This window comes from Phocoena sinus, chromosome 2 (assembly GCF_008692025.1).
Source record: "Phocoena sinus isolate mPhoSin1 chromosome 2, mPhoSin1.pri, whole genome shotgun sequence".
Taxonomy (NCBI): Eukaryota; Metazoa; Chordata; class Mammalia; order Artiodactyla; family Phocoenidae; genus Phocoena; species Phocoena sinus.
Window position 1 is genome coordinate 109,774,856 of NC_045764.1, and position 16,927 is coordinate 109,791,782.

The window sequence follows — 16,927 nt, forward strand, 5'->3', positions numbered from 1 at the left end:
CACAAAAATTTTAAACTTTGATGAAGTCCAGTTTATCTATTATTACTTTTGCTTTTGGTGTCATGTGATATCTGAAAAACCAGGGTTTTGAAGATTTACCCCTGCATTTTCTTCTAAGAAAGAGTTTTATAGTTTCGGCTCTTATGTTTAAGTCTTTGATCTATTTTGAATTAATTTTTGTATAATTTTTGTATGAGATAGGGATTTAATTTATTATCTTGCATGTGGCTATCCAATTGTCCCAGCCCCATTTGTTAAAGAGACTATTCTTTCCCCATGGAATGATCTTGGAATACTTGTTCAAAATTAATTGACCATAGATGTATGGTCATTCTGGATTCTTTTCCATTGATCTATATGTCTAGCTGTATGTCATTACCACACTTTTGATTTCTGTAGCTTTGTTATAAGTTTTGAGTCTTTTCTCTTTGTCTAGCTGAAGGTTTGCCAGTTTTGTTGACCTTTTCAAAGAACCAACTTTGTTTATATTTATTCTATTGTTTTCCTATTCTCTATGTCATTTATCTCTATTCTAATCTCTATTATTTCCTTTCTTCTGCTAGTTTTGGGTTTAGTTTGTTCTTTTTCTGGTTCTTTAAGGTTAAAATAAAGTCATTGATTTGGGATCTTTCCTTTTCATATAGGCTTGCTATATGAGTCTACAAGCCTAAAGATCAGCCAGAGGTGAAAGCTTGGAGTTTCTAGGGTCATTTCTGAGTATGCATCCAGTCCTGGGCATGTGGTGTCCTTCTAGATTCCCTGATATATTTGGGAGCTTTTCAAAGCCCTTATTTTCCCATGTATCTTCCTTTTCCAGACTCTTCTTTCCTAGCCTTTTTGTTCTGTGACCTGCTTACCCTGTCTGTTATCCTTTGCTTCAAGCTGCTGCCTCTAGTATATTTGTCTTAAATGTTTTTGACAGTCAGACTCCAACCCAGAGAAATTTCTGAGGCAGGTGAAACAAGGGCAGGCATCTGAGCCGGTCCCTTGGGGAGCCACCATACAGGTCAGAACACACAATCACATTTCTTTGACAAGGTCCATATTACCTCCTCTTAGACAATCCACACCAGGAACATGGGCCTAAGGAACAATACACATTGAACATGGGCCTAAGGCCATTGCCCAGCTGGAGAGTGGGGGATGGTTGGCAGGTAAGTTAAAATGCCACAAATCTCTCATCAAATTTTGGCAGCTTGTTTCTTTATGAAGCATTCTTCTGATTATTTTAAGTTTTTAAATCAGATTTCAGATTTTCTGAAAAGTTGATTCTGATGGTTTTGGCAGCATAACCAAATGCACAACCAGCATTTGGCAGGTTTTATTGCTTTAGAGAGATGGAGTTTCAGAGTTTCCTAATCTGTTGTTTTCAATGAGTTGCCATTTTAACAACACACTGGGATTCATCATTAAAGATTAATGAAAAAAATGTAAAGTCACATTATTGTTTTAGAAGTACGTATTGGAAGTTTTAATTTACTGATAACAATATAAAGTGATTTGCTCTCTCAAAAAGAATTGAACACATCAATTGAGAGAAGCACCAATTCCATAGGGTTTTTTTTTGTTTTTGTTTAAAATTTTTTTATATCTATTACTTTTTTCACTGTTAGCTTGTGTTTTCTGTCGAAAAAATGATGACTGTCCTATTAAATATGGAGAAAAGAAAACTAATGAGAAATGGAATCTCACTGTACATTACTATTGTTTGGTGAGTATAATTTTTAATTAAATCCTAGCAATCTGATATTCTTCTAAAGAAGAGAATTCGATCCTGATGGCTGGTTTCTGAGAAATGGATAAGTCATTTAACTTTTCTGGATCTCCTTTTGCTTATATGCAAAAATAAGATTTTTCATTTATCAAATTCTAAGATTCTGAAATTACGTGGTACGTAGAAATACCTGTCATCATTACTTGCTTATTTTTGTCTAACCCTTTAGGGCCTCAGTGGAAAAAAGGAGAAAATGGTTAGGTTTCTAAGGGAGTTGTTCATTTTAGTACTTTGTTTTCATTGTTGCTAGTGATAAGTCTCAGAAAAGACTTGTTTGAAGGTTTAAGAAGTAAAATTAAAAGTATTTTATTTCACAGAGAACCTGGAAAGAAAAGTTCTGACTAAAGGTAATAAATATTTGTGTAAAAGGAAATAGATTAATTTATGTGTCACTCAGAAGAAAGAAAAAATGATGTCATATTGAGAATTAGTCTCTCATTTGTTCCGCATTCCCTCCACCAACTTCTCACCTCACTGAATCTGCCTTAAGATATTAGTGGCACCATCACTGCCTTAGCATGCTAAGGTTGCATGAGCACGTGCAGCAATTCTTGGCACTTGTATTAGTTATATATTGCTACTTAACTATTTATCCTGAAATTTAGCAGCTTAAGCAACATTTATTATCTCAAATGGTTTCTTTTTTTTAATTAATTTTTATTGGAGTATAGTTGATTTACAATGTTGTGTTAGTTTCTGCTGTACAGCAAAGTGAAACAGTTATACAGTGAATACATATATTCACTCTTTTTTAGATTCTTTTCCCATATAGGTCATTACAGATTATTGAGTAGAGTTCTCTGTGCTATGTGGTAGGTTCTTATTATCTATTTTATATATAGTAGTGTGTATGTGTCAATCCCAATCTCCCAATTTATCCCTCCCTCCCCCCCACTTCCCCCTTGGTAACCATAAGTTTGTTTTCTACATCTGTGACTCTTTCTGTTCTCAAATGGTTTCTGAAGGACAGGAATCTGGTATTGGGTGAGCTGGGTGGTTCTGGCTCAGGGTCTCTCATGAGGATGCAATTGAGATGTCAGCCATGGTTCAGTCATCTGAAAGCTTGACTGGGCTGAAGTATCCATCTCCAATGGCTCACTCACATGGCTTTTGGCCTCAGTTCCTCCTAACTGTTGGCAGAATGTCTCAGTTCCGTACTTCCTGGGCTATAGCGCTGCTCACAGCATGACATCTGCCTTCTCCCAGAGGAAGTGATGAAAGAGAGAGACAGAGGGATAGATATACATCAAGGTGGAACCATATGACCTAGTTTTTACAGTCACATACCACTGTTTTGCTTTATTCTGTTAGAGGTGAGTCATTAATCCTAACCCACACTTAGGGGAAGGAATTAGTTCCCACCAATTTAAGGAAGGAATATCAACAAATTTGAGGACATATTTTTATACCCACAACAGCATCCATGTTAAAACTCTTTAGATGCTTCCTTGAGAAATCATCTAACATAAATTCTTGGTGTTTCTCTAAAATTTGTAGACTGGTCTAGGAATCTACCTACTTTGTACCAAGATTTAAGGGACCATGAAGTTGACATTCCAAACATATTTGTAAGTTAGAGCCTTATAGTTTGCATCACAAAAGAAAACCTTTTCATTTTTCTAAAGAGTGTATTTTACTTTTTATGTAGTAGAGTTAGGACAACTATTTTATTAGTCAGTGGGTTATTTTTTCATAATTCTTAAGTAACATATATCACTTTTGGGTTTTTTAAAGGATATATTATACTGATTAAAATAAAACTGATCACAAATCTGAAGTATGTTGGAGTTATTTAATATGCTTAAGTTGGTCTTATCAAAATTTCCCTTATATTCTTTCTTATTTTATTAATGAGTATAGTAATCCTGAAACATACTGACCCTAGGCTCAACACTTAAAAGATTCTATTTCATTGTGAACACGAAAGTATAGTAATGTTATAAATGGTAATGGAATGTTAGAGCTGAAAGAGACTTGGAAACAACCTAGTCTATTGTTTTTATTTTTGTGTTTAATGTCAGAAACATTAAATTACTTGCCTAGGCTTTCAGAAAGTTGGACACAGAGCCTGGTTTGCGAAGTCGGGATTTCTTATTCACAGTCTCATGCTTTTTCTTGATTCATGTTCCTTTAACATATTTAAATTGAAGTTAAAACAGATTTTTAAAAATTCATTTGCGTTAACTGCAATTCAGTAGATTCCCTATAAATATGCCTTCTATGATTCAGAATCCAGCGAGATTTAAAGTTAACCTAAAATATCACTGATAATTATCTCCATAGTATTCATTATTATTACATATATGCCTTTAAGTATTTGCCACTTTTTTTCCCCTAAAGCTTGATTATAAGTGTTTTTTGTTGTTTTTCTTCCTTTCTTTTTCTGTTATTTTCTGTAATACTTTTTAGAAACCAGTTTGGTTACATGAACTGTTAATATACAGTGTCTTCCAAATCAAAGAATGTGAGTAGCCTCTTACTTTGACCATGAAAAATAACTATTATAGGTAAGAGATTCTTAAAATTTGAATTGTTTTATGCCCATTTTTTATTGGAATATTATAGGTATATATTTTTCATTCCGAACTAGTTTCTTAGAGTTTATTTTCTAATTGAGAATATATTCATAGTTGATGTCAAGTGGAATTTGGCAGAGGGGTAAAGAAGAAGAAGGAGTTTATGGTTTTCTAATAGAAGATATCAGGAAAGAAGTGACTAGGGCTTCAAAACTGGTAAGTAAATTATTTTACTCATTACACCTAATACCATAAATATTGTCAATACTAAGGAAGTCTATTCTATCACTTTCTCTACTAGAAATCTGTAAGATATTGTTTTTATGTTCCAATGCTTATTTTTGTCAAATACAGTAAATTTTAGAAGAACATTTTGCTAAACCAACCCTGGATAAGATATGTGACAATACTGATTTCACTTCCTTATCTTCTTCCGACTTACCCATCATTTCATCCACTCTTACCGTCAGAATTATGACCATACTTCCACTCAGCTGTTCTTCAGACCTTCAAACCTGAGGCAGCCCAACTATTGACTTTTCATTCTTACACCTCATTTGTTGGGTTGGAATGAAAGATTGACATGGAAATTACACAACTATACAGACTAATAATTTATGATCTCCATATCTCTTGTGGCTCTTCTGTGACATGGTGTTCTTGTGTTCCATGCCTTTTGTTCTCCAAGATAGATATTCTAAACCGTAACTCCTTATTCATTCAGTTATAATTTGTGAATCTTTTGTGTGATAGCTTACTATATTATGTGCAATGAACAGACTGTAGGTCTCCATGTGGCCTGAGTAGAAATAATGAGAGTTAAGAGAATGAGAAGATTGGAAGTACAGGGGTTTCTGTTCAGAGAATGTGATAATGGAATTGATGAGTTCCATGGTGGAGCAGTTTGGGGTGATGAGAGGATTCTTCATTATACTGGAGTGGTGATGAAGTGCATTGACACATTTTAGTTGAGGAAGTCAAAGAAAGGTTGTCCCATCAGTGCAGAAGTCATTTAGAATGACAGCAAGAATTAAAATACAGAGAAAGGTGCCAAAGCCTGGAGGTGGAGAACTGACCAGGAAATTATTAGATGGCAGAGTGTAGACGTCATTAGGTTCAAAGGACCATATCTTTTTAAGTCTGATAGAGTAGTGGCCTGCAATCTGCCACACAGAACTAAAATAATGTTCTGCTTGTCCTCCTTCCTGCCTCTGTCCATATCCCACTCCCACTCCTTGCCAAGTCTGGAAATTAAGGAGGCTGGAAAAATAAGCAGCTTCATTCAAGAGATTCTATAAGGGAAGCATGCAGAGACCTTTCTTTTAGTTGAGACAAAGAAATGGAAGCAATTATTTTTAAAGATGTTGAAGATGCAGAGGAGTTAACGGTAAAATAGAGGTTCTAAGGCACAAGGGAAAACCTTGGGAAAAAGGTTAACAGTGGCATTTATCTAAGGGCCATGTGAGAGTATTAGTATCAAAATTTCTCAATCTTCTGGTGATAGTGAACTTGTCATGAAACATGACCTGTATAGGTCCCCTTGCAGTTTGGAAATGTTTTCTTAAGACATCTGTAACCTCTCTGAGTATATTGTGAACCTTTGAGAATATCTCGATACTGAAGAGGTGTCTCTATTTGTGACCTTACAGTAGAATTCCATACGTCAGTTTACAGGGAGAGCCTCAGGTTGGCAAAGTATACAACCTGGTGTTGTTTGACGGGTCAGCAGTATAATCTCTCCATCAGTGGCCATTATAGTTGTCATCTCAAGGGTTCCAAGATATTTTAGGTACTGTTCTGTATTTTACTAATGATTGATTCATCTAATAGTCTTTCTGTTTATATACCACCGTTATATTTAAGTTAGTGGCAGTGGTATTGTATTTGTTTGCTAGGGCTGCTGTAATAGATTACCACAAACTGGGTTGCTTGAAACAAATTTATTCTCTCACAATTCTGGAGACTGAACGTTCCAAATCAAGCTGTTACAGGGATTGATTCTTTCTGGAAGCTCTGAGGGATAATCTGTTCCATGCTTCTCTTCGATCTTCTGATGCCTGCTTGGCAACCTTTGGCATTCCTTGGTTTGTGGCAGCATAACTCCAATCTCTGCTTCCATCTTCATGTGGCCTCCCCCTGTGTGTGTCTCTTAAATCTCCCTCTCCTTTTACTTATAAGGACACCAGCCTTTTGATTGAGGGACCACTCTAAATCCAAGATGAACTCATCTTGAAATCGTTAGCTTTCAAGATACTTGTAAGCTAAAGATAGCTTTGTAGATACTTGTAAATCAAGTATCTACAAAGACCTTGTTTCCAAATAAGGTCACATTCAAAGGTACCAGGAATTAGGACTTGAACATATCTTTTGAGGGAATCACTACTTAACCTACTGTGGGTATCTAACACTTTTTTCATTTGGTTAGGATAGAGTGATCCTAGCCAATATTTTACAGATTGGTTTTTAGTATTGTTTTGCTGTTGTCCTTAATAAATATTTCCTAACTATGTGTTTTCTATTGAAATTTGAATGATACTTTCATGTATAACCATTATGCTTACAAACCCTTCAGTTTAAAATATTTTAGCAGATACGAAGGAAATGAAGCTTCTCTGGTTAGAGGTGTTTCCTTTACCAGAAATTGTTATGGGAGTGAATCTTTAGTCCCTTTAGATTGTTTCTGGGTAGAACAGGTTTTTTCAGGAAATTTCTTTAATATACTATCTTCACAGCTGTTGTATGATGAAAATAATTTTCAGACTCTCCACAAAGAATATTCATTTATACCTCGGTCTTATCTATAGTACTCAAGTTTTGTACGTGTTATAACTCCTATTTTTATACTTTCTTTTAGAAATGCTGTATTTGCAAGAAAACCGGTGCTTCAATTGGATGTGTCACACCCCGATGTAAACGAAGTTATCATTTCCCATGCGGACTTCAGAGAGAATGTATTTTCCAGTTCACTGGCAATTTTGCGTGAGTTAGTTAACTGTTGAATATGAAAGAAAATGTAAAAGAAAAATGGAAAATGGATATGGATCTCCCAATTATATAATTCCTTTGTCAAATTTCGTTTCAAAGCTACATTGAGGTTATATGTATACTTTAGATATGTGTGTGTGGGTGTGTGTACATATATATATATATAATTTCTCTCCCCTTCCTTTATGATCATTTCTATTTGCAGAGTCTGGAGAATTGCAATATCTGTAATGGACTTAATGATTAATATTCACCTCTAGCTTTCAGCTCTAGAATATAATATGGAACTGTTAATATACTCATATTCAGTGAAAATTTCCAGCTTACATAATTCTAGATTTTATGTCATTCTTTAGATTTAATAGTTTACTTTTTTTTCACAGGGACATATGTGTTTCTCATTGAGTAAAGTGAAGGCATGTAAATTTGGTGGAGTACAAAAAATAAACATTATGCCCTGGGATGCCCCTAAAAATATTTGCTTCTTGACTTTAGCTCTAAACATCAAGATTTTATGAATTTTGGTATCATGAGTGATTTCTTTCTTTTAGTCTTTGTGCTCTTGACCTATTTAATGGATTGTTATATGAGAATTGCAGTTTAGGAAATACAAATGGAAATACATTTAGTGGGTTAAGAATAAGTTATTATTTGCATTTTATTTGTTATATTATTAATATATTATTTTTAAGTTTAAGTTCCTTCCTTTGAATTTGTGCAAGGTTGAGTACAATGGTGTGTATACTCTGTTGCTAACAGTATTACGTAGGATTCTCAACATAATATTAGTTACTGAAATTCTGTGAAGTAAAACTCACCAGCAAAAGGTTCACATTTTGAAAATTCAACTCTCCTTAGTTATAGATTATGAGACTGATTTATAGTGCCGTTGTTCCAGTCTGTTGTAGGTTAATTACGAGAGAGACGTACGAATTTTCTCTTATAAATATGAATTGTAAAGCTAGTCTAGTTGTGCTGTATAATTTATTAGATGTTTTAAAATAATATACGTTTTTAGGTCATTTTGTTGGAACCATCGACCTGTTCAGATAATTACATCTAATAATTATAGAGACTCCTTACCATGCACCATTTGCTTGGAATTTATTGAGCCTATTCCAACTTACAGCATATTACGAAGTCCTTGTTGTAAGAATGCTTGGTTCCATAGAGACTGTTTACAGGTAAGATGTTTTGTCAGCTTTTTCTGGTATAAAATTTGTTGCTTGCTGATTTGAATTTTAAATTAGAAAAAATTGATGTGTATTTTAGCTCTTACTACTTGTAACTTTTTAAAACAGCTTTATTGAATCAAATTTTACATATAAAATTCACCGTACTGAAGTGTACAATTAATGTTTGTTTGTTTTATTTTTTTGCGGTACGCGGGCCTCTCACTGCTGTGGCCTCTCCCGCCACGGAGCAACAGGCTCCGGACGCGCAGTCTCAGCGGCCAATGGCCCATGGGCGCAGCCGCTCCGCAGCACGCGGGACCCTCCCGGACCAGGGCACAAACCTGTGTCCCCTGCATTGGCAGGCGGACTCCCAACCACTGCGCCACCAGGGAAGCCCTACAATTAATGTTTTAATAAAAGTTTAGATACTACCTTTTTTTTTTTTTTTTTTTTTTTTTTTTTGCAGTACGCGGGCCTCTCACTGTTGTGGCCTCTCCCATTGCGGAGCACAGGCTCCGGACGCGCAGGCTCAACGGCCATGGCTCACGGGCCCAGCCACTCTGCGACATGTGGGATCTTCCCGGACCGGGGCACGAACCCGTGTCCTCTGCATCAGCAGGCAGACTCTCAACCACTGCGCCACCAGGGAAGCCCTAGATACTACCTTTTAATGTTTATTTACACTTTTAAAATTTTGTTGTTTTAACCCAAGGATTTTGTTGGTATTTCACAATGAATAATACACAGATTTTAAATTCCCAAGTTCATTTATATATTTAAGCTTAGAAAACCAAGATATGTGAAATAATTAACTGTAAGCTAATTTAATGTTAAGAGGTCTATTTTTTTTAGCTGTAGTAAACACTTTATCATAACTTTTTGACAGTAAACTGATTGCTATCTAATGAATTGATATTAATATTAGTTCTTTGAGAGCCACCTTGTATGTCAAACCTGACGACAAGTTTTCAAGTAAATGAAATATCATAAAACACACATTAAACAATTTAGTTTCTTCAATTCAGAAGATAATTTAAAATTTTAAAAAGATCCCAGTTATTAATAATGTCCAATATATAGTATAAATGTGTGAAAATGCCAATTGTTAGACAGTTATAGTTGATAGAATGCCACGTGACACAGGGTTTACTTAAGTTTATACTGTTTTTTGAAGCTTGGCTTTTATTATTGTTTAGTAAAATGAAATATTATTGATTACAAATTAACTACAAAAGTTCTTTTTTTTAAGTTAGGAGATGTAAATCCTCTTATATTTCAACAAAATCTTAAAAGTACTAACAGTAGTCAAAGTAGTAAAGCTTGATTACTTCCTGTTTTTTTTTGTATGAGCCTTGAACTCTTATTCTTAGTATTAGTTAGTTATTATTAGTTATCAGTTAAAAGTGGCAGGATGGAGCCTATTTTGTTGGGTAAATATTAGAAATCCTGTTCATTCTTACAAAGAAGTGTTTGTAAAGGGATCTAGAGAGTGCAGTTCATAAACATCATGAAGTGCTATCTTTACCTATTGAGGAAGAAGTTCACATTATGTGAGAATCTTTAAAAGGTAATTTATCTTAATTCAGGGTTTGTATTTGAATGAATTGAATGTAATTGCTGCCAAATGTATCATCTTGTTAACTTCGTATAATTTGTAATAGTATGTTATTTTTCAGGACAAATAAGATTTGCCTCATTATGCATTAATAATGAAACAGACAGAGGTTCTCAAATTTGACCTAGTATTCATAGGACTTTTTGTGAACTCTGAAAATACCAAGTTTCTAATTCTGTCATTAAAAACTAGAAGTAGTACTACTAACAAAAATGTAGGTCTACTTTATGCAGATATAAGGTCATGGACCCATGGACACCTGTCTGTGATATAAATATTAACAAGCAAGCAATTATTACTTGGTTAGAGCACACCAGGACAGAACTTATTCTTGAGTCATGTTCCTTAAAGGAACTCCAGTGGCTTTTCCACTCTGATACAAGTCTTAACTGAAATAGTAAATGGAGTCTACCCTGTTTAGGTAGCTATAATAATACCCAAATAGTTTTTTTTTAATCTCTGAACTCCATTAATATAAAAGAGTTGAAGGAAGAACAAACCTATGCAGTAGGATGAGAATTGTATGTGGTTAAGCAAATTTCATTTGTGACCACTACAAATGCTATATACATTGGGATTTTGTGAGGAGAGACTATAGATTAATATCAAAGAAATTGACTTTTCACTCTGTATGCAGAGAATTGTCACTATTCTTGTTCAGTTTGGATTTCTCACATCATTGCTGTGGTCTTGTTGGTATCTTTCATATGTCCTATGCTGTTTTTCTTTTCTCCATTCTAGACAGTTCCTTGTATCATATCCTATACTTAGTAAGATCTTGGCATCTGTGTACAATTGCTCAAGGATCCTTTAGGTTCAACAGAGATTTCATTAACTTGTTGCTTCCCTCTCACATGTTGTGTGTGTGCTGCCTGCTAGTTGTTTGAACCTGGATTCCTCTTTGTCCATTTCTTTCTTCACCATCCACAAATCATTCTCCAAGTCTGTCAGATCTGCTTAATATTTTTGGTGTATCTTTTTTTGTTGCTACCCTCTACCTTAAACCCTTTGTGATTTCACTTCAGACACTTTTTTTTTTTAAACTAGACTTTTGCCGGAGGCCACTAACTCCTGCATGCCTTATTCTCTGTCAATTCTTCACACTACTGACTTTGATTTACCTGTCTATTTTAATTACTTAGTTCAGTATGATCAGCGTGTAATTTCTAAGTATATTATTATTATTTCCCCAATCACATGTACTCTTTTGCCCCTGAGACTTGATATATGCTATTCCCTCTCCTTGTATTGTCTTTTGTCCTATTTTCCTGGCAAACCCCTACTTCTTTCATACTTAACTTTGACCGTACCATCCCTGTGACATTTTTGTCAGGCTCTTACATAAACTTCAGTACTTCTTCCTTTCTCTTCCGTATATACTTTTTATTTGTTTGTTTAGTTATTTTTAAATAAATTTATTTATTTATTTTTGGCTGCGTTGGGTCTTCATTGCTGCGCACGGGCTTTCTCTGGTTGCAGTGAGCAGGGGCTACTCTTCTTTGCAGTGCGTGGGCTTCTCATTGTGGTGGCTTCTCTTGTTGCAGAGCATGGGCTCTAGGCACGCAGGCTTCTGTAGTTGTGGCACACAGGCTCAGTAATTGTGACTCGTGGGCTCTAGAGCATAGGCTCAGTAGTTGTGGCGCACGGGCTTAGTTGTTCGGCGGCATGTGGGATCTTCCCAGACCAGGGCTCGAACCCGTGTCCCCTGCATTGGCAGGCGGATTCTTAACCCCTGCGCCACCAGGGAAGTCCTAAAAGTATTTTTTTTAAAGTATCTATGGAAGAGAGGGAAGATCCTACATGCCGCGGAGCAACTAAGCCCATGTGCCACAACTACTCAAGCCCACACGCCTAGAGCCCATGCTCCGCAACAAAGAGTAGCCCCCACTCGGTGTAACTAGAGAAAGCCTGCGTGCAGCAGCGAAGACCCAATGCAGCCATAAATAAATAAATAAATGTATTAAAAAATAATAATACTTTTATAGTATATGCCTACTCACAAGAATTCCTTGAAATAGGATCTAAGTCATTTTATGTTTCTATTTTTGGTACTAGCATAGTGTTTGGCGCCTATATAATAGGGATTAAATATTTATTAAATGAGTGTGTGCTACTAGCTTTTTAAACTGGTGATTGGCTACGCTTTCTCTCTCTTTCTGCTGCTTCTGTATTTTTATTTGCTGAAGCAGTGAGAATAGGTTTTATGCTTCTCCCCCTTAGGAAGAAAACTTACAGAGATTGAGTTAAAAACAGAACCAACGATGCTTTATATGTAACATTTATTTAAACATCCTTCCTAGATGAAGTAACTGAAGATGTTTACTGTTTTATTCACAGAGAGTGATGGACAACACAATATTTGGGAACAGAAATGACATTAGATACAAAGGGTTGAGAAACACATATTGGTGATAGATGTTAAAGAACAGTCAATTCATTATCTTTTTTTTTTTCCCACTGGGAGAAATATCCCCAAGTTTTAGCTGTAGGGTAACTTAGTTTATCAAAGTTTATGAACCACAAACATAAAAAATAAGTTTCCATAATATATATGTGAAAAGTAGCGCACATGTTCTATTAGCTATCTTATTCATAACCTGATAACCTGTTAAATTATTAATCATATATTTTCTATTTTCCACTATAGGTTCAAGCAATAAATGCAGGAGTGTTTTTCTTTAGGTGCACAGTATGCAATAATAGTGATATATTTCAGAAAGAGATGTTGAGAATGGGAATTCATATTCCTGAAAAGTGAGTAACATTTAGCCTTTTGATGAAAAGAGGTTTTAAATATAGGATTTAATAACAATGGAAATAATCATTGATGTCTGATTAATTACTCATGGACAAGCAGCCATTTCAAACAGAGAAATGTAAAACCGTCCCCACCACCTTTCCTCCTCCTCCCCAGATTGCTAGTTCTTGAGAACCAGGTACTGACTTAAATGTCTCATTAGTTGTTTATAGTCTCTTAATAATTGTACACCTCACTTGTGTACAATATTGATTGATTGCTTGATACACAAGTATAATAGGCTTCAAAATGGTATGTATAAATTATTTGAGAGAATCAAGTTGTGGTTTAAAAATGTATAAGAAGAATTTTCTTAATACTTAAAGGTGAGAGGAATCCAGAAATATGGTACTAAATTTGAAATTCAAAAAATTGGAAGTGAAATATTAGGAAAAATGTAAGTTTCAGAAAATTTCTACTTAATTTTTCATTTAGCATTTGAAATTCACTGTGAGACTAATTAACTGTAGGATAAAATGACACTAAGGGATTTATATCTTGAAGTGAATGATTAATCGTAAAAAGAACAAGTTTCATCCTTGTTCCTAAGTTTGTGAAGAGTTTATAGTTTTAGATTCATTATCAGTCCCTTTATGTAACATTTTAGGCCAAAGTATATTTTATATCTTACTTCATTTACAGAGATGCATCTTGGGAATTAGAGGAAAATGCTTATCAAGAGCTTCTGCAGCACTATGAGCATTGTGATGTCCGAAGATGTCGTTGCAAAGAAGGGCGAGACTATAATGTGCCTGACAGGTATATGGGGAAGTTCAGTTGTGCTTAGTGTCCTTTTTTTTTTAACATCTTTATTGGAGTATAATTGCTTTACAATGGTGCGTTAGTTTCTGCTTTATAACAAAGTGAATCAGTTATACATATACATATGTTCCCATATCTCTTCCCTCTTGCATCTCCCTCTCTCCCACCCTCCCTATCCCACCCCGCTAGGTGGTCACAAAGCACTGAGCTGATCTCTCTGTGCTATGCAGCTGCTTCCCACTAGCTATCTAGCTTCCCACTAGCTATTTTACGTTTAGTAGTGTGTATATGTCCATGCCACTCTCTCACTTTGTCACAGCTTACCCTTCCACCTCCCCATATCCTCAAGTCCATTCTCTAGTAGGTCTGTGTCTTTATTCCCATCTTACCCCTAGGTTCTTCATGACATTTTCTTTTTTTCTTAGATTCCATATATATGTGTTAGCATATGGTATTTGTCTTTCTCTTTCTGACTTACTTCACTCTGTATGACAGACTCTAGGTCTATCCACCTCATTACAAATAGCTCAATTTCGTTTCTTTTTATGGATGAGTAATATTCCATTGTATATATGTGCCACATCTTCTTCTTCTTTTTTTTTTTTTTGCCACATCTTCTTTAACCATTCATCCGATGATGGACACTTAGGTTGCATCCATCTCCTGGCTATTGTAAATAGAGCTGCAATGAGCATTTTGGTACATGATTCTTTTTGAACTATGGTTTTCTCAGGGTATATGCCCAGTAGTGGGATTGCTGGGTTATATGGTACTTCTATTTGTAGTTTTTTTTTTTTTTTTTTTTTAACATCTTTATTGGGGTATAATTGCTTTACAATGGTGTGTTAGTTTCTGCTTTATAACAAAGTGAATCAGCTATACATATACATATGTTCCCATATGTCTTCCCTCTTGCGTCTCCCTCCCTCCCACTCTCCCCATCCCACCCTTCCAGGCTGTCACAAAGCACCGAGCTAATATCCCTGTGCCTTGCGGCTGCTTCCCCCCAGCTATCTACCTTACTACGTTTGTTAGTGTGTATATGTCCAAGACTCTCTCTCGCCCTGTCAAAACTCACCCCTCCCCCTCCCCATACCCTCAAGTCCGTTCTCCAGTAGGTCTGCGTCTTTATTCCTATCTTACCCCTAGGTTCTTCATGACATTTTTTTCCCTTAAATTCCATATATATGTGTTAGCATACAGTATTTGTTTTTCTCTTTCTGACTTACTTCACTCTGTATGACAGACTCTAGGTCTATCCATCTCATTACAAATAGCTCAATTTCATTTCTTTTTAAGGCTGAGTAATATTCCATTGTGTATATGTGCCACATCTTCTTTATCCATTCATCCGATGATGGGCGCTTAGGTTGTTTCCATGTCCTGGCTATTGTAAATAGAGCTGCAATGAACATTTTGGTACATGACTCTTTTTGAATTTTGGTTTTCTCAGGGTATATGCCAAGTAGTGGGATTGCTGGGTCATATGGTAATTCTATTTGTAGTTTTTTAAGGAACCTCCATACTGTTCTCCACAGTGGCTGAACCAATTCACATTCCCACCAGCAGTGCAAGAGTGTTCCCTTTTCTCCACACCCTCTCCAGCATTTATTGTTTCTAGATTTTTTGATGATGGCCATTCTGACTGGTGTGAGATGATATCTCATTGTAGTTTTGATTTGCATTTCTCTAATGATAAATGATGTTGAGCATTCTTTCATGTGTTTGTTGGCATTCTGTATATCTTCTTTGGAGAAATGTCTATTTAGGTCTTCTGCCCATTTTTGGATGGGGTTGTTTGTTTTTTTGTTATTGAGCTGCATGAGCTGCTTGTAAATTTTGGAGATTAATCCTTTGTCAGTTGCTTCATTTGCAAATGTTTTCTCCCATTCTGAGGGTTGTCTTTTGGTCTTGGTTATGGTTTCCTTTGCTGTGCAAAAGCTTTGACGTTTCATTAGGTCCCATTTGTTTATTTTTGTTTTTATTTCCATTACTCTAGGAGGTGGGTCAGAAAGGATCTTGCTGTGATTTATGTCATAGAGTGTTCTTCCTATGTTTTCTTCTAAGAGTTTGATAGTTTCTGGCCTTACATTTAGGTCTTTAATCCATTTTGAGCTTATTTTTGTGTATGGTGTTAGGGAGTGATCTAATCTCATACTTTTACATGTACCTGTCCAGTTTTCCCAGCACCATTTATTGAAGAGGCTGTCCTTTCTCCACTGTACATTCCTGCCTCCTTTATCAAAGATAAGGTGTCCATATGTGCATGGGTTTATCTCTGGGCTTTCTATCCTGTTCCACTGATCTATCTTTCTGTTTTTGTGCCAGTACCATACTGTCTTGATTACTGTTGCTTTGTAATATAGTCTGAAGTCAGGGAGCCTTATTCCTCCAGCTCCTTTTTTCGTTCTCAAGATTGCTTTGGCTATTCGGGGTCTTTTGTGTTTCCATACAAATTGCGAAATTTTTTGTTCTAGTTCTGTGAAAAATGCCAGTGGTAGTTTGATAGGGATTGCATTGAATCTGTAGATTGCTTTGGGTAGTAGAGTCATTTTCACAATGTTGATTCTTCCCATCCAAGAACATGGTATATCTCTCCATCTATTTGTATCATCTTTAATTTCTTTCATCAGTGTCTTATAATTTTCTGCATACAGGTCTTTCGTATCCTTAGGTAGGTTTATTCCTAGATATTTTATTCTTTTTGTTGCAATGGTAAATGGGAGTGTTTTCTTGATTTCACTTTCAGATTTTTCATCATTAGTATATAGGAATGCCAGAGATTTCTGTGCATTAATTTTGTATCCTGCTACTTTACCAAATTCATTGATTAGCTCTAGTAGTTTTCTGGTAGCATCTTTAGGATTCTCTATGTATAGTATCATGTCATCTGCAAACAGTGACAGCTTTACTTCTTCTTTTCCGATTTGGATTCCTTTTATTTCCTTTTCTTCTCTGATTGCTGTGGCTAAAACTTCCAAAACTATGTTGAATAAGAGTGGTGAGAGTGGGCAACCTTGTCTTGTTCCTGATCTTAGTGGAAATGCTTTCAGTTTTTCACCATTGAGGATGATGTTTGCTGTGGGCTTGTCATATATGGCTTTTATTATGTTTAGGAAAGTTCCCTCTATGCCTACTTTCTGGAGGGTTTTTATCATAAATGGGTGTTGAATTTTGTCGAAAGCTTTCTCTGCATCTATTGAGATGATCATATGGTTTTTCTCCTTCAATTTGTTAATATGGTTTATCACATTGATAGATTTGCGTATATTGAAGAATCCTTGCATTCCTGGAATAAACCCC

At 35.6% G+C, this 16,927-nt stretch overlaps 1 protein-coding gene across 9 annotated transcripts in view; it reads left to right on the forward strand.

Moving 5' to 3' along the window:
• G2E3 (G2/M-phase specific E3 ubiquitin protein ligase) overlaps positions 1 to 16,927 on the forward strand; it is a 73,650-nt gene that overhangs the window by 24,739 nt on the left and 31,984 nt on the right. For 4 of the 9 annotated variants that reach the window (XR_004348422.1, XR_004348421.1, XM_032622441.1 and 1 more), the window contains exons 3-8: positions 1,614 to 1,711; positions 4,405 to 4,506; positions 7,145 to 7,269; positions 8,294 to 8,459; positions 12,713 to 12,819; positions 13,505 to 13,621. Coding sequence is in view for 7 of the 9 variants with exons in the window: in XM_032622441.1 (XP_032478332.1) it covers positions 1,614 to 1,711; positions 4,405 to 4,506; positions 7,145 to 7,269; positions 8,294 to 8,459; positions 12,713 to 12,819; positions 13,505 to 13,621 (715 nt within the window). In the remaining 2 variants the exon portion in view is untranslated. Of the gene's footprint in view, positions 1 to 1,613; positions 1,712 to 1,739; positions 4,507 to 7,144; positions 7,270 to 8,293; positions 8,460 to 12,712; positions 12,820 to 13,504; positions 13,622 to 16,927 lie in introns of all 9 variants that reach the window. The other 5 variants (XM_032622444.1, XM_032622443.1, XM_032622442.1 and 2 more) reach the window with 5 other exon arrangements.